At 25.5% G+C, this 16,316-nt stretch overlaps 5 protein-coding genes across 5 annotated transcripts; 2 read left to right on the forward strand and 3 right to left on the reverse strand.

Annotated features, from left to right (window-relative positions):
* Window positions 1-71: 71 nt before the first annotated feature.
* Window positions 72-714, reverse strand: LOC128966512 (spermatogenesis associated 6-like protein). Its single transcript, XM_054313362.1, has 3 exons — window positions 682-714; window positions 414-603; window positions 72-355 (listed from the first exon to the last, which is right to left on the reverse strand). The coding sequence occupies exons 1-3, from the start codon at window positions 712-714 to the stop codon at window positions 72-74; spliced, it is 507 nt and encodes a 168-aa protein (XP_054169337.1).
* Window positions 715-1,390: 676 nt separating this feature from the next.
* LOC128952532 (putative uncharacterized protein DDB_G0272516) lies at window positions 1,391-3,317 on the reverse strand. Its single transcript, XM_054297941.1, has 2 exons — window positions 3,044-3,317; window positions 1,391-2,978 (listed from the first exon to the last, which is right to left on the reverse strand). Exon 2 carries the CDS (start codon window positions 2,952-2,954, stop codon window positions 1,416-1,418), a length of 1,539 nt encoding a protein of 512 aa, XP_054153916.1. The 5' UTR covers window positions 2,955-2,978; window positions 3,044-3,317; the 3' UTR covers window positions 1,391-1,415.
* A 251-nt stretch (window positions 3,318-3,568) lies between these two features.
* On the forward strand, window positions 3,569-11,473 carry LOC128952530 (uncharacterized). The gene is made up of 4 exons (XM_054297939.1): window positions 3,569-3,841; window positions 8,055-8,869; window positions 9,949-10,642; window positions 10,712-11,473. Exons 1-4 carry the CDS (start codon window positions 3,805-3,807, stop codon window positions 11,416-11,418), a joined length of 2,253 nt encoding a protein of 750 aa, XP_054153914.1. The 5' UTR covers window positions 3,569-3,804; the 3' UTR covers window positions 11,419-11,473.
* Window positions 11,474-12,304: 831 nt separating this feature from the next.
* Window positions 12,305-14,450, reverse strand: LOC128952533 (lipase member J-like). The gene is made up of 8 exons (XM_054297942.1): window positions 14,255-14,450; window positions 13,670-14,003; window positions 13,511-13,600; window positions 13,337-13,372; window positions 13,116-13,254; window positions 12,914-13,052; window positions 12,569-12,830; window positions 12,305-12,484 (listed from the first exon to the last, which is right to left on the reverse strand). The coding sequence occupies exons 1-8, from the start codon at window positions 14,387-14,389 to the stop codon at window positions 12,369-12,371; spliced, it is 1,251 nt and encodes a 416-aa protein (XP_054153917.1). The 5' UTR covers window positions 14,390-14,450; the 3' UTR covers window positions 12,305-12,368.
* A 1,100-nt stretch (window positions 14,451-15,550) lies between these two features.
* On the forward strand, window positions 15,551-15,983 carry LOC128966513 (uncharacterized; the record flags this gene model as incomplete). The annotated part of the gene is made up of 2 exons (XM_054313363.1): window positions 15,551-15,754; window positions 15,843-15,983. Coding segments are annotated over 2 exons (345 nt in total), but the record flags the coding sequence as incomplete, so codon positions are not given.
* Window positions 15,984-16,316: the final 333 nt, after the last annotated feature.

Consider the following 16,316-nt stretch of genomic DNA (forward strand, 5'->3'; position numbering starts at 1 on the left):
TAAATAAATAAATTTTAATAAATATCTATAAAAACAGTTATCAATTATAAACAAATAAAAATCAATGTTTCTCATCGATAATCACTGCTTTCAATTGATTCAAACGATTGGCAGTCATTACTACTTGTAAATTGTGGCTCTAATTCTTGTATATCATTTAAAATGGTATTAATTATATTAAATTCAAGTTTTGGTGCAATTGGCAGAAGACAACAATCCATAAGAAGTGAACGACTTGATTGACTGTATTGTGGTCTCAATTGATGGCACGGATAAAGAAAATCTTTTGAATTGGACTCATATCTGCAAACTGTTAAACCGTTTTCATCCAACAATTCAATACAAATGGTTTCTTCTTAAATATTTAATATCAAATTATTAATCATTTTTTTGTAAATATTGACAATTAATACCTGAAAGTAAATCCAAAAGTTGAGACTTATTATCACAATTGAAATCTTTGCTGAAAAAGAAGTGTTCGTAAAGAAAGATCGGAAATTTAAGTTTCGATTGAGAACTTATAGCCAAAGAGTTAAACAATTTTATGTGTAAACCAATGTCTGAACTATTATTATATGACATCCGGACGCCGGGACAGGATATCTATAGGTTTTGACAATTTATTGATATATCATATAAATAATCACTAAATTTATGTAATCAACAAATCAATCGACAAACCATACGAATCCTGATGTCTACTAAAAGTCGCATTAATTTATCGCTAAGTACTATATTATATGGTATAAAAATATCATACATATATAGTATATATCATATATGTGTAAATCAACAATTTATAATTTAAAAAATATTTAATTATGTATTAATATTGATTGTTATAAAAAATATTGAAGATTATTAATAATAATAATTATATTATTTATATCAATGATAATATCATATACAGTCCAGCATTAGGTTTATTGCTCTCAATTATATAAACTACTGTAAACTTACAGTATTTATAGACAAATAATATGAGTATTCATAACAAAAGTATTCATTTCTATGGCAATCATTGTTTAAGTAAATTATTGTAACAAATGATAAAATTTGAATTTAATATCAATTTAGATAAGCAAAACATTTATAGTATATTACTAAATATCAAACTAAATTTATTTTAAATTATCATATTTAAAAAAATGTTTTCAATTATTTGAAGTTTTCAAATTAAAAGATTTTAAATATTAACATGAAATAATCATTATAAAAAATTGCTAATTTACTTAATGAAAACAAAAAATAATAATTCATAGAATAAATGCAATTATTTTAGTTTTAATAAAATATATACATTTAGTTGTGATTTATTAACATTATGTGAATGATAATGAATATCACAATTTTGTTCAACATTTATAGTAACAAAACTATTATTAGTGGTTAAAAAATAAAACAAATTTTGCGACTCAATCGTCATAAATACCATTTTGTGAAACAATGACATAAAAATATGAGGCTTCGACTGAGTTATTCTCCAGACTATATCTGGTATGTGTCGGGATGTATACCTGTTGTCCCGTTTCCAATGACTTTCGCTGTTTGCCATTTTCGGCTGTCAACAAACAACTACCGCTTAACAAAAACAATTGAGTGACAGCACAGGCACTAAATCTTTGGTGTTTAATGGCACGCCTTTCCAATTGCATCACACAATGCAAGCCTTTATGAGGACTGGACCAACCTTTGAATGCATTGAAACAATACGACACATCAATGTCTTCGGGAAAAATACTTTTCGCGAATTTCATTGAATGTATTTGTTTGAGTAAATCCTTTCTTTTGTCTTCATCAGACCATTTAGAAACAATACATTCATATTTGGATCCATCGATTTCATTCCAATTCGCATCTTTCATCGCATCGTATTCATCTTCATTGTCCGGATTTTTATGTCGACCTGATTGACGAGTCATACCAAATATACGATAGTCTTCAGCACAATATTCAAACAGACGACGTATTGGCATAATTCTACCTTTTCTTCGCCTATATATATCTCTCGTTTCAAAGGGTTTTGACACATGAGAGGTATTTGGCATTGAGTTGTGATATGAAGTACTCGGAGTACTTGCAAAAAGTTTTTTCCCCACTGAAGACACTTTTTTGTTAGGACTGCTGTCGTTAGTTAAGATCAATTGACTCGTATTTGTGACGTTTAATACTTTCGGTGAATTTGATTCATCATTTAAATTAATATTTACACTATTGGTTGATGTATTCAATGAGTTATTTAAATCATTGGTTAATGAACTGATATTATCATGATTTTGCTTTAATGACTGGAATGTTTGCAAATGGTTCACATTATTACCATTTAAAATGAGATTTTGGGTTAAGTTGACTACTGATGAAGTACTGGCCAACTCTGAGACCAGATGCGGATAATTTTCAGTTATCATTTGGTTAACTTCTTCGAGTATAGAGTTTGAAGTATTGGCAATGCTTTCGGTATTATTAACACAATTATCAGTTGGATTCACTTGTGTGACATCATTAACCAATAGCTGATTTTTGTTCTCTAATGTTTCACATAAACTAATAGATTCAGTTGAGTGATGACTATGGATTCGTTTCAATTGTGGTAATGGAGGTAATGATTCAATAGATGACAATAACTCATGAGCTGACTCGCAATCAGGAATAATCTTCAATTTAGTCATCGTTTTCTCTTTTTTTGAATCATATTTATCTTCAGTTTGTCTGTTATTTACTCCATTTACTGATTCATTAGTGACATCCTGTTGTGGCTGTGGTGTAATAGTTGTCGTTAATGTGGGTCTTGTTTTTAATCTTAAATTATCGTCATTGGACTCATTGGTGATAAAGTCTTCACCAAACATATCTTCAATGGTGTTTTCGACCGTAAAATCATTTTTAAAAGTGTCCACTGCTTGGACAACACCGACGACTCGTTGATTTGATTTTACAATTTTCTTCGTCTTCATTATGTCTTTATTTTATAAGCATTTCTGTTGAATCAACAAAACTCATCACAAATACTGTCAAAACTCAGAGAAAAGAAATAGATTTTTACCCGTAAAGTATGGACACAATCATCGTAATCAAAGATATTGACAATCAATACAATTACACAAATCTTTATATTGACTATTAATATATAAAATCAATGATAATTTGGTGATAATTTGGTGATAATTTAGGCAACTATTGGATCAAATGGTAAGAATGCAAATGTAAACAAAATGTCAATCAATTGATTGCAATAATAATAATATAGTTATTATAAACACGTTATCATTTCAACTATGACTTCAATTACAGTATTGTCTTAACAATAATAAAGCGCTCAATACATGCATTAATATTACAAGTGTTGGTATTATACTATTATTACACCATATTTAACAAAAACAACGCTTTCGTCAATTTATATTCAAAAAATCAATTCAAAACGTTATTTATGTCTTAACATAAAAAGTACCAAATGTTTGGTTTTTGATATGTAGGGACCACTCATGCGGTGCTAAATGTGTGGCAAAAAGTTTGTTTGGCAATCAATATAGTGTTCCCTTTAATGAGTGTCAAACCCAGCGCTAAACAGGACAGTAGTGCTTATATGTGTAAACTACCAGTGCTTACAACACTATAAGTATATAATACTATACAATACTATTGGCTCAATGTTTAAGTGTTTCAAGAGTTTTCAAACTACTGTTACGATAGACAGCAGCGGTTGTGACCATAGTTTTCAAGTGATATAAACTTTGTTTAAAAGATATACTAAAGAGACTATTGTGAAGACAATTGAAGACATTGTGGTCTTCAGCGACCAAAATGTTTAATCAAAAGGCAAAGGAGTGGCCACTCAAATGTAAGTCATATTATATTATAGTATATTATATTATATTTGTTTATTTCACTGAAGTTTTAAACTTTTATATATATAGTCTTTTCCAATAATACCTTATATTTAAAGAGTAAACTATTTTTGAGTGCATAAAGTTTTGCCACAAACTTGTCTTAAACTAAAACTTTATTTACTTGTATTACAGTATATGTCTTACATATGTATTATAATGACATGCCGTGACTCACACTCTGTATATTAAATAAATATATTTATATAAAACTTTTTGTGTATTTTTGCCGACACTGTATGTAATTGTTGTCGAAATATAAACTGTGAGTTCAATAAACAGTTATTTCAATTGTTAGTGTTATATAACGGCACGCATTCAGTCATTCATTCATTCATTCATTGAATGCAAACAATTACTACACCATTGGGTTCCGTATTCCCGACTTAGGCTTTAATTGTTATCTTTTTTTGTTTGTATTTCTTCAAACACACACTTATTAAAAATGTTGATAAAATAATTTTTGCTCCACTTTTAACATAAATAATTTTCATCAACTATTGTCTGCTCTTATATATAATAATCATATTTATGTTGTTATATAAATAACCTAGATAGATCTTTAATTGACAACAACAATCAAGATTATAATGTTTTAGTTAGAAAACAATTATATATATATATATTTTTTGTTGTTGTTATAAATTAAGCATGGATATTACTACGACCATGTAGCTTTTTTATCATATGTTCAAACAAATATTATTATCAAAATAATAACAAAACAATATTGTTTTCATTTCGAAAAAATTGTAATAACAATAACAATAGTAATAATAATAATAATAATAAACATAATGTTTAAAAAACAATTTTGGGTCAAATTTCTCTTTTACTTATTATATTATCTTATATTATATTATTCATTATTATTAATGATAATGAGTTCATATTTACATTTGAATTAAATTTTTTTATTGTAACCAAATATTATAATATTTATATTATAATATAATATAAACATAATATAAGTTTAATTTCTAAATTATATTTTGACTTAGCTATAGATTTTTAGGGGAAACCTTGAGATATATGTTAACAATATAAATATAGTGCTATTATATAAATAAATTGAAAAAACAAATTATCATTTTTTATTATTTGCTCTAATCATGAATGCGAGGGAGAGTGTGACTTGAAATCATAACTTAAAGGCAAACAATCAAATAAATCACATAAAAACATAAGTTATATACAACTATTAAATAGATAACAGATATTCAATGAAACTATGTGTAAGCAATTGATTGTATTTAATATACAGCAATGTTTGTTATAGAGGCGTATTTGTTACATACATGACATGAATTGTTTTAATAATTGTTTTATTTAAAATTTGATGTTTGGTTATGTTTTCAAAAATAACTGATTATTATTATGGCTTTTGGGATGTACTTGAAAACTAGGCGTTCATTACAATACACTTAATATTTTTAGTTAATATTTTAGTGAATACAGTTTGCATTCAAATTGAATAAATGCCTTATTTTTATGAAATTCTTGTAAAATTTCAAATCTCAAGTTCAGTACTAAACTATATATGTTTTTCAATACATATAAATACATACAAATAAAGAGTGACACACTTCCCAATTATATTGTCAACTCATTTATTATTTTAGGCACATTTTGTTAGACACTTACAAATTGTTATAATTAACGTAAAGCCACAAATCTTTTATTTGTTTTTTTTTTAAATTTTAATAAATATATTTCAAGCTTCAACTTAATTTCTTATTGTAATAAATTATTATGCAATTAGCATATATTAATAATATAAATAAAATATAAAAATATAATTTTGATAAAAATATCATCAAAACTAATAATAGTCTTAAGATTTTTATTATAAGTTTCTTTATAACTATTATCTCTGAAATCTACAGTTATAGGATTTTACATACAAACAGTATTTTATGTCATTATTAAAGCATTTATTTTTATAAATTTATCATAAAATCTCACAAAGAATATGCAAAATTATTTTAAATCCAATTGAGTTTATTATTAGTATAAATTAAAATTATATCGAAATATATAATCAAATTGATTTATGGATATAATGTATATAATTTATAGTATTATGTTTTTTGCATTGTTAAAAAAGTTGTAAAAATACTTTCACAAACATTACTAGTGAATCATATCAAAAGCTACTGTATTTTATTTATCTAATTTATTATATTTAATAATAATAGTAATAATAAAAAATTTTATAAAAAGTAATAAAAAGTAAAAATAATAACATTTTTTAATTACCAAATACATGTATATTATTATTATTATTATTATTATTATTATTATTATTATTATTATTATTATTATTATTATTATTATTATTATTATTATTATTATTATACCGCATTTTTCATTTGTTTTATAAAAATAGAAATCAATGATTGTTATTATTTTGTATATAAAAGTTATAAATTGAAGTCAAAGCTCTCGAAAGCAGTTTTATTTTATTTATATTTCTATACAAACTATTATTTATAAAAAATATTTCAAGAAAAAAATGCTTTATGTCATGCAGTGAATATAATAAGTAGTTTTATAAAAATGAATTAAAAGTTATATCTTAAAAAATTATTGACACATCTAACACATCTATAAATCTTAAATAATATCAAGAAATGATATTTTGTCCTAAATATGAAAAGAGATGATTTAGCTGTAAATATAATAATGAAAGGCTTCCTAAAACCTGATATTTTCAATGAGAAGCTAATCTTTTGACTCCTGTTTGGGAAACTTTGTTACCATTTCCCTACTTTTTCTCTCTGTCTGTCTATCCATGAGCTCATGTTTATGTCTTTTATTTTTTTAACTCGATTTTTATCTAAAATATAATTAAAAGCTAATTAAGTTAAATATTTACATTTTTAAATGACAAAAGATTTTTTTGTCAAATTAATGCATAACCAATGATATATCTAAAGGCAACAGTTATTGACATTATATTTATATATTGATATTACATGTCATACCAACACTCATTAAATTCCCGGAATTTGTTTGTTATTAAGTATATATATTTGATATATATGTATATATAAATGAATATTTAGATTAATTTTACTCTAAACTCTAATTAACTAAATTATATATAATCTCTTTCTCTGTTTTAATAAATAATAAAATTTTAATTTTTTAATAATATTTAATTATATATTGTATTTAATGATTTTCAATCTCACTGAAGTTGAACTCTTATGTGATTTTTATTAAGACACTGAAATTATTTTCATATAAATGATAAATTAATATATTTTTTATGATTAAAATTTATGATATATATCATTATATGACTTAAGAGGATTAACTTAATTTTTAAAAATCAATTTTGATATAATATTGACGAGACTTTACATAAATTAATAATTTTATTGTGAGTTTAACATAAATAACTGAAAATCTAAATTGATTTTATCCATTGAATTACACCTTTTTTTCCAATTTCAAAAATATAATAATTTTGATTTTTTTTTCAAACAATTTGTGTCTAATAAGTGTTTGGTTTATTACTTATGGAATAAATAAATACAATAAATATAATGAAATATATTAAGAAAATTATTTGAAAACACAATATTTAAAAATCAATTTAAAACTTTTTTTGTAAAGTTCTTTGTTCTCGTTTTTATGCTTTGATTAGCAGTCAAACCAATGTAGAGGTGGTATTAAAATATGTCTATATTTTCATAAAATAGCAAACATATAGATAATAGTTTATATTACATAATAGTGTTTTATTTGAAATGTTTTTATGTGCTTTTTATTTCACTTAAATTCAACCCAAATATTATATCTATTGAATAAATGCTTTTAAAGAAATTTAATAAAAATTTACTGCAATTTTTCCTAAAAATGAATTATATTTTCAATTTAAAATAATTATATCTTTAACTTTCTATAATGTGTACTAAAATAATTAATTCAATTGATTAACAACATAGAAAAAATAAATGAATTCATAATTATCGGTTCAATTATAACTCATATCTCACTTAACTCAAACATTAAAATTGTTTCATACAAATTGGCAAATAATTATATTATTTTTACAATAATTTACAATATTATGTCTTAGCATTATAACATTTATTTAGCAATTATATTGAATTTTGTATAAGTGTTTAAAGTGATAATTGATAATATTTTGAATAGTAATACCAATATTGGTAACATTAATATCATGGACTACATGTCAGGCACCGACATATCCCCGAAGCGCTGTTGTGGCGCAGACAGCACTGCCTACTGTGACAGTCCGTGGATTTCTCAACTTTCGGACAACAGTTGACGGCACTGTTATTATATTCACTCCCGCATCGGCCGCATCATCGGAAAGTAGTGCCAAAACTGTTGACAAAATGCCGACCATTGAGACAACACAATCACCACAAACCATAATTAATACTAAATCATCGGTTTATCATCAAATAACGCCAACAAATGTGCCACAAAATATTGAGCCAACAAAACCAGTACAGCAATACCCGACTGGATTGGTTACAATACTCGGTGGAACTGTTGTTCGCAACGGCGAAACCACAGTTCATGAGACAAAAGTTATTGGCACTTATATTGATGGCAAATACGCTCAGATACTTCAAAGTACTGCCAGAATTGAGTCACCAATTATGCAAACGCCTACAATACGACCGACACAAACACATAAATCTAACGGTCCATCGATTATTGTCGAGTCACCGCTCAGGAAGGCTTATGCTGTTACTAAAAATGAAGAACCGGTAGTCGAGACCAAAACACCAGAGTCTGATGACAACGGTATTCAAAATTTTAGGAAACCTGAACCTCGAAGACTACACCCCAGGTTAGCTCTCAATCCTTTGCGCTCGCGATGGACTCAAAGCAATCTCAAGACAAATCAAGAGAAGACCGATGGCAACGATAACAAAGTTAAAAAGGCAAGACTTGGCACCAGAAGGTTCACATTACCTCCGAGATCATCGCCTAAAGTATGTATAGAAATGCTATTTATTTTTTGATTTAAACAAATTTTATTTTAGTTATAATTTAAACTATTGATCAATTTATTATTCATAAAAATAAGAAATATATATATATATTATAATTTAATTTAATTTAATACAAGTGTTGAAACAAAATGTTTATTTGTTTGAGAAATGAGTTTTGCATTTATATTAATTAATTTCTAAATTATATGCAAAATATGCAAAAAAGTAAAATTAAGTTACAAATAAAACAAAAATTTAGGAAAACGACACGACATATACAAATAAATTGAAAAATTATTATTTTATTTTATATAATAGATATATAAGGAAAGTATTTGACTTACAAAAAATTTATTCAATTAGAGAAGAGTGAATTTCCATGAATTTGTAATATTTTTAATAACAATTATAATCATTTTAAGATACATTGAATAAATGTTTTTGTTTTTTAGTTAATGAATAATTAATGTAAAAGTTTTTTTTTGATTGCTGTGTAGGTGTTATCCAAAAATATGCCATAACTTAACTTTTCTTAAATTGTATGATTTATAATTTATATATACAGTAATCAAGATTTATATATATATATATAATATATTGTTGATTTCAAAATCACAGTCAAATTATTATTTGTATGAATCACTAGATTGAAAGGATGATTCAAATGAAAGCAAATCATAAAAACTTTTTTCTTTTAAAAACAAATGTTTTTAAAAGTTTCAAAATATTATCTCAAATCACGTATCCATTCAATTGTGTGTAATATCACTTAAATACCCTAAATATCTTCAGGCAATTTGTTTGCTTAATAAACAAAACAATACTTTTACAAAACAAAGACTTAATTTTTAAGTCCAAAATTGATTAATGAGTTTAAAGCCATAAACTATTTCACACAATAAACAATTAAATATAATTAACAAAATTCACACTAAAAATTATTAATAAATTTTGTTTTAAATAAAATGAACTCAAAATACATAAAAAAAACAAAATTCTTTTATATATAAATTTTAATATTTTTGTAATGAATTAAATTCAATTACAAGTCAATGTTATTTTTTTATATTAAACTAAAGGTGCGCTTAAATCGTTTCAAAGCCAAACTGCCGGTCACTGATAGAGAGGAAAGACAAAGCTATAACTCAAGGATTCAGACACAACAAGAACCACAAAATGCCGAAACCTCGGAGTCAAAGACAGATGAAGAGAAGGACAGCGATCTTAGTCTTAAGGATACTAATATCGATGTCACGCCTCAAGAAAGTAAATCTGTAGAACAAGATATTACTTCAGAAGGCAATATAGATCCGACCAAAGTTGTCAAAGAGGTTCAGACAATCACTAGTGAAGTGACACAACATGTCGACGGAAATCACATTCAAGTGCAGACATTGACTTTGACCACAACAATACAACGTACACTTCATCCACAAGAGTTTGATACAGAAGTCATTGCACCGACAATACCTGTTGAGGCCAATGATGTCGATGCGACTTCAGTTCAAGAAACACCACCACTTGTCATCTCAAGGACCTATTCGGTGACTGAAAGAAGTATGAGAACAACTGTTGTGCCAGTATTTGATGGAACGGTCACAACCAGCCATACAGTTACAGAAAGTTTCTTTATTAGGAAACTAATTACAGCTTATAAGACATTACCGCCGGGAGATATGTTTCTCTTAGAAACGGCCGGAATGTCTGGCAATTACTCATTCAATACCGATTTAAGTGCAGCCGAACAAAGTCTTGATCCGTCGCCATATGAAGGTTTGTATTACCGTAATATAAAAGAGTTTGTATTTAAGAGTTTGTATGTTTTAATTTTGAAAATTTCAGGAAGTATTGAGATAACTGAAGAACCAAACAATGAGTTGCCAACACAAACATTACAATCGATATCAGTGCCCACAATAGACCCGAGTCTTAATATGCCTTTTATACAGAACAATCAATTGCCACAAATTGATATGAATAACCCATTGTTTTTAGCCGCCGCTCTTCAAAATCCACAGTTAGCCGCAATGTATTTAGGTTTACAACAATATAAGCAACAACAACAACAACAGGTCACACAATATAGTACTGTTACCCAACCAACCACTTATGTTACGACTGATACGGTATATAATACGAAAGTAGTCAGTTTCTATGACGGCCGATCAACACGATCCCGAACTATTGTAGAACCGGCCGGTACTACGGAACGAACTGTAGCCACATTTACCACTCAAGTGGTGCCAGTTTTTAGCCCCAATCTGGCCCTACAACAGGCACAGTTTAACAATGTTTTTGCCTCCCAATTGGTTGCACCTCAACTTCAGATGACACCACAGATGAACACAATTACCAAAACGATAACCACATCGACCAATGCTATTATGACTAAGACAAAGGTCTATACTTTGGTTTACAACGCTTTCAGTACCAGATATAGGACAGTTACCAGCACTAGCATTGTGCCCACTGTCCTCACTACTACTATAACCTCAACAGTACCACTACAAGTGGCAAACACTGCCCAACCTTTTAATATATTTGGATAATATATTGAGTCTCAAAGAGACATTTCATTTTTTACAAATAATCATACATTATATTCATGATTAAAATACTTAATTTTGTTTTTATATAAAATTTTATAATATTTGCCATTTACTTGTGACAATGGACCTTGACATTTTTGTTAATTGTTATATTATGATGCAAATTTATTATGTTTACTTTTTTATACAAGATTTTTATTTTTAAATAAGTTGTCATATGTTTTTGTTAAACCATTTTTGAATTTATTATATCACTATTATTATTTAAATTTTATTTAAAATATTTTAAGGATATAAATTTATATATATATATATATATTTATAAAGAGATATTTTACGTGTGAAAATTCAAATGAAAAATAAGTTCATGAATATCAAGGCTATTATAAGTATGACTTAATTTTACATTTATTACTATTGTTATTATTGTCACCGAAATTACTTAAGTAATATAATTAATGGCAATATCTGTATAGGATAATTGATTATCATAAATACCAATGTTATTGATTGTGATAATAATTTGAAGTTAATTTGAATGATAAATTTGATTATTTGTTAAATATTGTTTTGTTAATTTAACGTATACTACTTTAAACAAGGTCAACCAGCAATTGTTTTGTAATATTTACCAATTTTATTGTATATTTTCATTCAATGTAATTTGTTTTATTATTATTATTAATTATTAATTTTTATTTTGTAAATTAAATATTATTTTTAATTTTTACACTGATTAATTTATTAGAGTACAATAATTATTACTTAATTTATATAAAGTATTACAAAAGAAAGCCAAAACGTGAGAATTAGGTAAAAAATGTTTTAGTTATTTAAGATTTTCTCAACAATTTTCAAATAAAATTCATAATAAATTTTGGCACAAAATAATTTATGTGATAATAATTAGAAAATAATAATAGATTTGTGAAAATAATATAAAATAATATTTATTTTAAAATGTCTAAAATCTTTGGATAGACATAAACTCCGGCATCTTTGCCAAAGATGTAGTCCACATGAGTCCACTTGTTGTTTGGCACCAAATAATCATACATTAATGGCACTGATATTTTGATTAAAAAATGCAATCAATTTGCAATATTTACCCAAATAAGTGATAAAAAATTTAATTAACAATTACTAATACCTTTGAGTTGCTGTTTTAGGACATTAACGTCATTAATATCTGCCAACCAATCGTTTAATGAATAAATTAAAGCAATTTTAGTTGAATTAATTGAACTCAAATCATAATCAGGAGGTGTCTTCTGGCCATAAATTATTTCATTTTCGTCTTTTCCAAAATCAAATTTACGATATGTTGAGCTCTCAACTAACTGTCCAAAGTGTGCCACATTCCAGCTCGAGGTGCCCGACGGTGTGTGCGTGAAGTATACACCTAAACGAGTCTATAAATAATATTTATACTTTTTTTATATTTAAGTAAAATATTATTATTTTATAACATTCTTTTAGATTTAATTATAAATACCATATTTAATTGATTTTCATCAAAACCAGACATAAGGAACAGTATGTTTGAGCAAATAAATCGCAATCTTTTATCACAAAACTCTTCGGCCAATAGTCTGACAAATTTATCTGATGGTAAAAATTCTCCGCCAATAAACCTAATGTTAAAAATTAGTTTAAAATAATTATTTGAATTATAAGTGAATGTAATGATGATAAACCTGAGTGCAGAGGAAAGTTCAGCAAAATATCTTATCGGAGATTTTATATGAGACACATAAGCAACCGGTGCTAAAGCTATGAACGGATCAATGATTTGAGAATATTCTGGTCGTGAGGCTAACAGACCAAACATTATTGCTATAATATTTAATGCATATAATTATTAATGTTTATTATAATGTATATTGAAATTAAATATATTGAATAATAATTATCATACCTGTTCCTTGAGAATGACCGATATAAGCCAATGATGCTGTATATTAAAAAACTATAGTATTGTATTATGTTATAGCTATTGTCATATTTATATTTGTTATATGAAATATATTTATATTAAAAATATATTTATTATAACAATATATATTAATAATTAATAATTATTATTATTTACAATGATTTGTTTGTTTTAGTATGTAATCTATAATAGAAGGTAAGTCATAGGCAATCATTTCATCAAAAGTAAATTTCCAAAATTTTTTATCTGCAAATTAAAATAATTGTGAATTAAATTCAATTAGTAATAAAATTAAATTTATTAATTTAGTGAAACCTCTGGTTTTAAGTGTCGTATGATTTGTTGAGTAAGTATTTCCTCTAGAGTTTGATAGCCAAACATCAAAATTATTTTGCGATAAAACAAACCCTAAATTATTGCCAACAGATGTGCTGTTATGCATGTGATAGTCGGAAGCGTTCAGAAATGGAGAATTGATTATCCAGTCGGTGGACGACCCGAGCAAACCATGTTGTAAGAGGACTGGCCTACGATTGGCATCGACTGTATTGTTTGGATTAACAATTCGATGAATTCCCAAAATATAGCCATCTTTAGTGATTACAAAATGTGTTTCGGCTTTAAAACCTCTCGAGTTTATAATTTGAATCTGTTTAAAAAATGATGTTATTTTTAATTAAATATTAAATTAACATTTTTTTTATTTAAACAAGTTTTTTAAAACACTATTTGTGCCAAATTACATCATTTTATTACTTAAGTACTATATTTTCTTTTTTTATGCATTTTTTTTATTGAAATACTATATTTAAAATATAAACATTTATTTTGTAATGTCATAAATCATATAATATATTAAATAATAAATAAATATTTATATTAATTAATAAAATTAAATACCGCATTGCGTTCTTCGTCGGGATCTAACGATACTTCACTACAATTTTCATGTGATATGTCGGCACTGATTGATTCATTAATAATAAATATTAATATAACAAGTAATAAAACAATAAAATCGCATATTTTTGCCATTATTTAATAATTTTTGTAATAATCCGATCCAATTATTAATTATTGCGTTTATATTTTTTGTGGATATAATTTAAAATTTACTATTATTAGTCATATATAGATTTATCATATAGATATCAATATATTGTACTGTATATAATACAAAGTTTATTTTATGAACTTTATAATAAAAATGGTTAGTTATAAATATTTTCAAACAAAAATATCTGATAATATTCTTATCAATAATTTAAATTAAAAATATTTGTTATTATATTAATTATAATCACCAATGATTAATAGTTAATATCAGTTTATACTGTATTTATTTTATTTAGTAAATAATTTAAAAAAAAGACTATTTTAAATGTAATTATAAATTACTTACCATACATTAAATACATTTTCAATAAATGTACTCAAATAATTTAAGCTAGTACAATTTTATATAATTAATAGTTAAACTAAAAATGAATAAAATAACATATAATTTGATATAATATTTAATAATATAATATGAAATATTAATGTAATTTCTTAGAAACTTTATAATAATCTTTTTACTCAAAAAATTATCTGTTGTATACAAATAAGGAACATATGTACTATTGATTTATCGATTTATAAATATACTATAGGTATATATTATATATATAAAATATGAATGAATTGATATACAACTATTTATATCAGTATTGTATTATTAAGTAATTATTAGAAAAAGTATTGTTAAATATTTATATATATTTACACAAAGGGTTGTTTGCTTTCATATACTTTATAGACAAAACCAAAATTGAATGCTTTTAATACAGTATTATTATTATATAATATACTGTATATAGTTGTTTGCTGACGTCAATAAAACTATTGCATACATGATTAGCAATGATTGGATCTTAAGGTAAATCCAATGAAGCCTAACATACCTGTGCTGTATTCAAATTGATTAGTATTCAAAATCGTCTCTTCACTAACTCTTCAGTATATATCATATGTTAAAGTTTTATATGAATTCTTGTTTTTTGAGAGATTCTCTCAGTCTGTCATATACTGTAAAACACTGTTATAGCCTGTAGTCAAATGATACAGTAATATACTATAATAATAATAATAATAATAATAATAATAATAATAATAATAATAATAATAATAATGACAAAAATTGTAATTATTATAATCTCAACGTTTCTAATAATTCACTTAACTTTACATTCATATGAATGTCTTGATTATAGTGAAGATGACATTAATGTAATCTTAATTACAAATGATTGTCACAGAACTGGTGTCTGGAAATGTGGTCACCGTTTTGTCAGGGCTTACAAGTTCCTCAATGTTCTCTCTGAGGAACAATCATTTGACTCCAAGTGCTCTTTAAGGACTGTTAGTATTGAATGATTATTTACTTTAAAAAAAAAGTTTTGAATTACATATTTGTACTATTTATCTAATATTATCAAATAAATTATAGGCATTTTTTGAATGTCTCGATATGTGGTCGAAAGCCAAACGATGTCCAAAACATAAGACATATCACTCGCAACACTTCCGCCAACATCTGACTGAAACATTGTGGTCAACCAGAGGCTGTCTTACAGGTCATCGGGAATAATAAAAAAAATTATTATTCAGTTTAAACTTTTTTAAAACTTGTAATATTTAAACTCAAAAATATTGGTAACAACTTTGTGTTGTTTCCAAATTCAAGACCAAATCTGATTCAACAAAAAAGTTGTGCCAAATATCGTCCCATATCTCGACTGATGTTATAATTAGATATGAATTTATGATTTCAGTATTTCTACTTAATTTTAAATTTATTTATTTTAATCTATTGTACATATTTTATAAATATTTTTATTTCTTTAATTGCATAATATTAAGGCATTGTTTGACAGTCAAACTTTTTTTGACCTAATTTATTGATGTTAAATTTAATACATTT

Source organism: Oppia nitens, unplaced genomic scaffold (assembly GCF_028296485.1).
Source record: "Oppia nitens isolate AA-2021 unplaced genomic scaffold, nextdenovo-longstitch-racon4-pilon3 scaffold1_pilon_pilon_pilon, whole genome shotgun sequence".
NCBI lineage: Eukaryota > Metazoa > Arthropoda > Arachnida > Sarcoptiformes > Oppiidae > Oppia > Oppia nitens.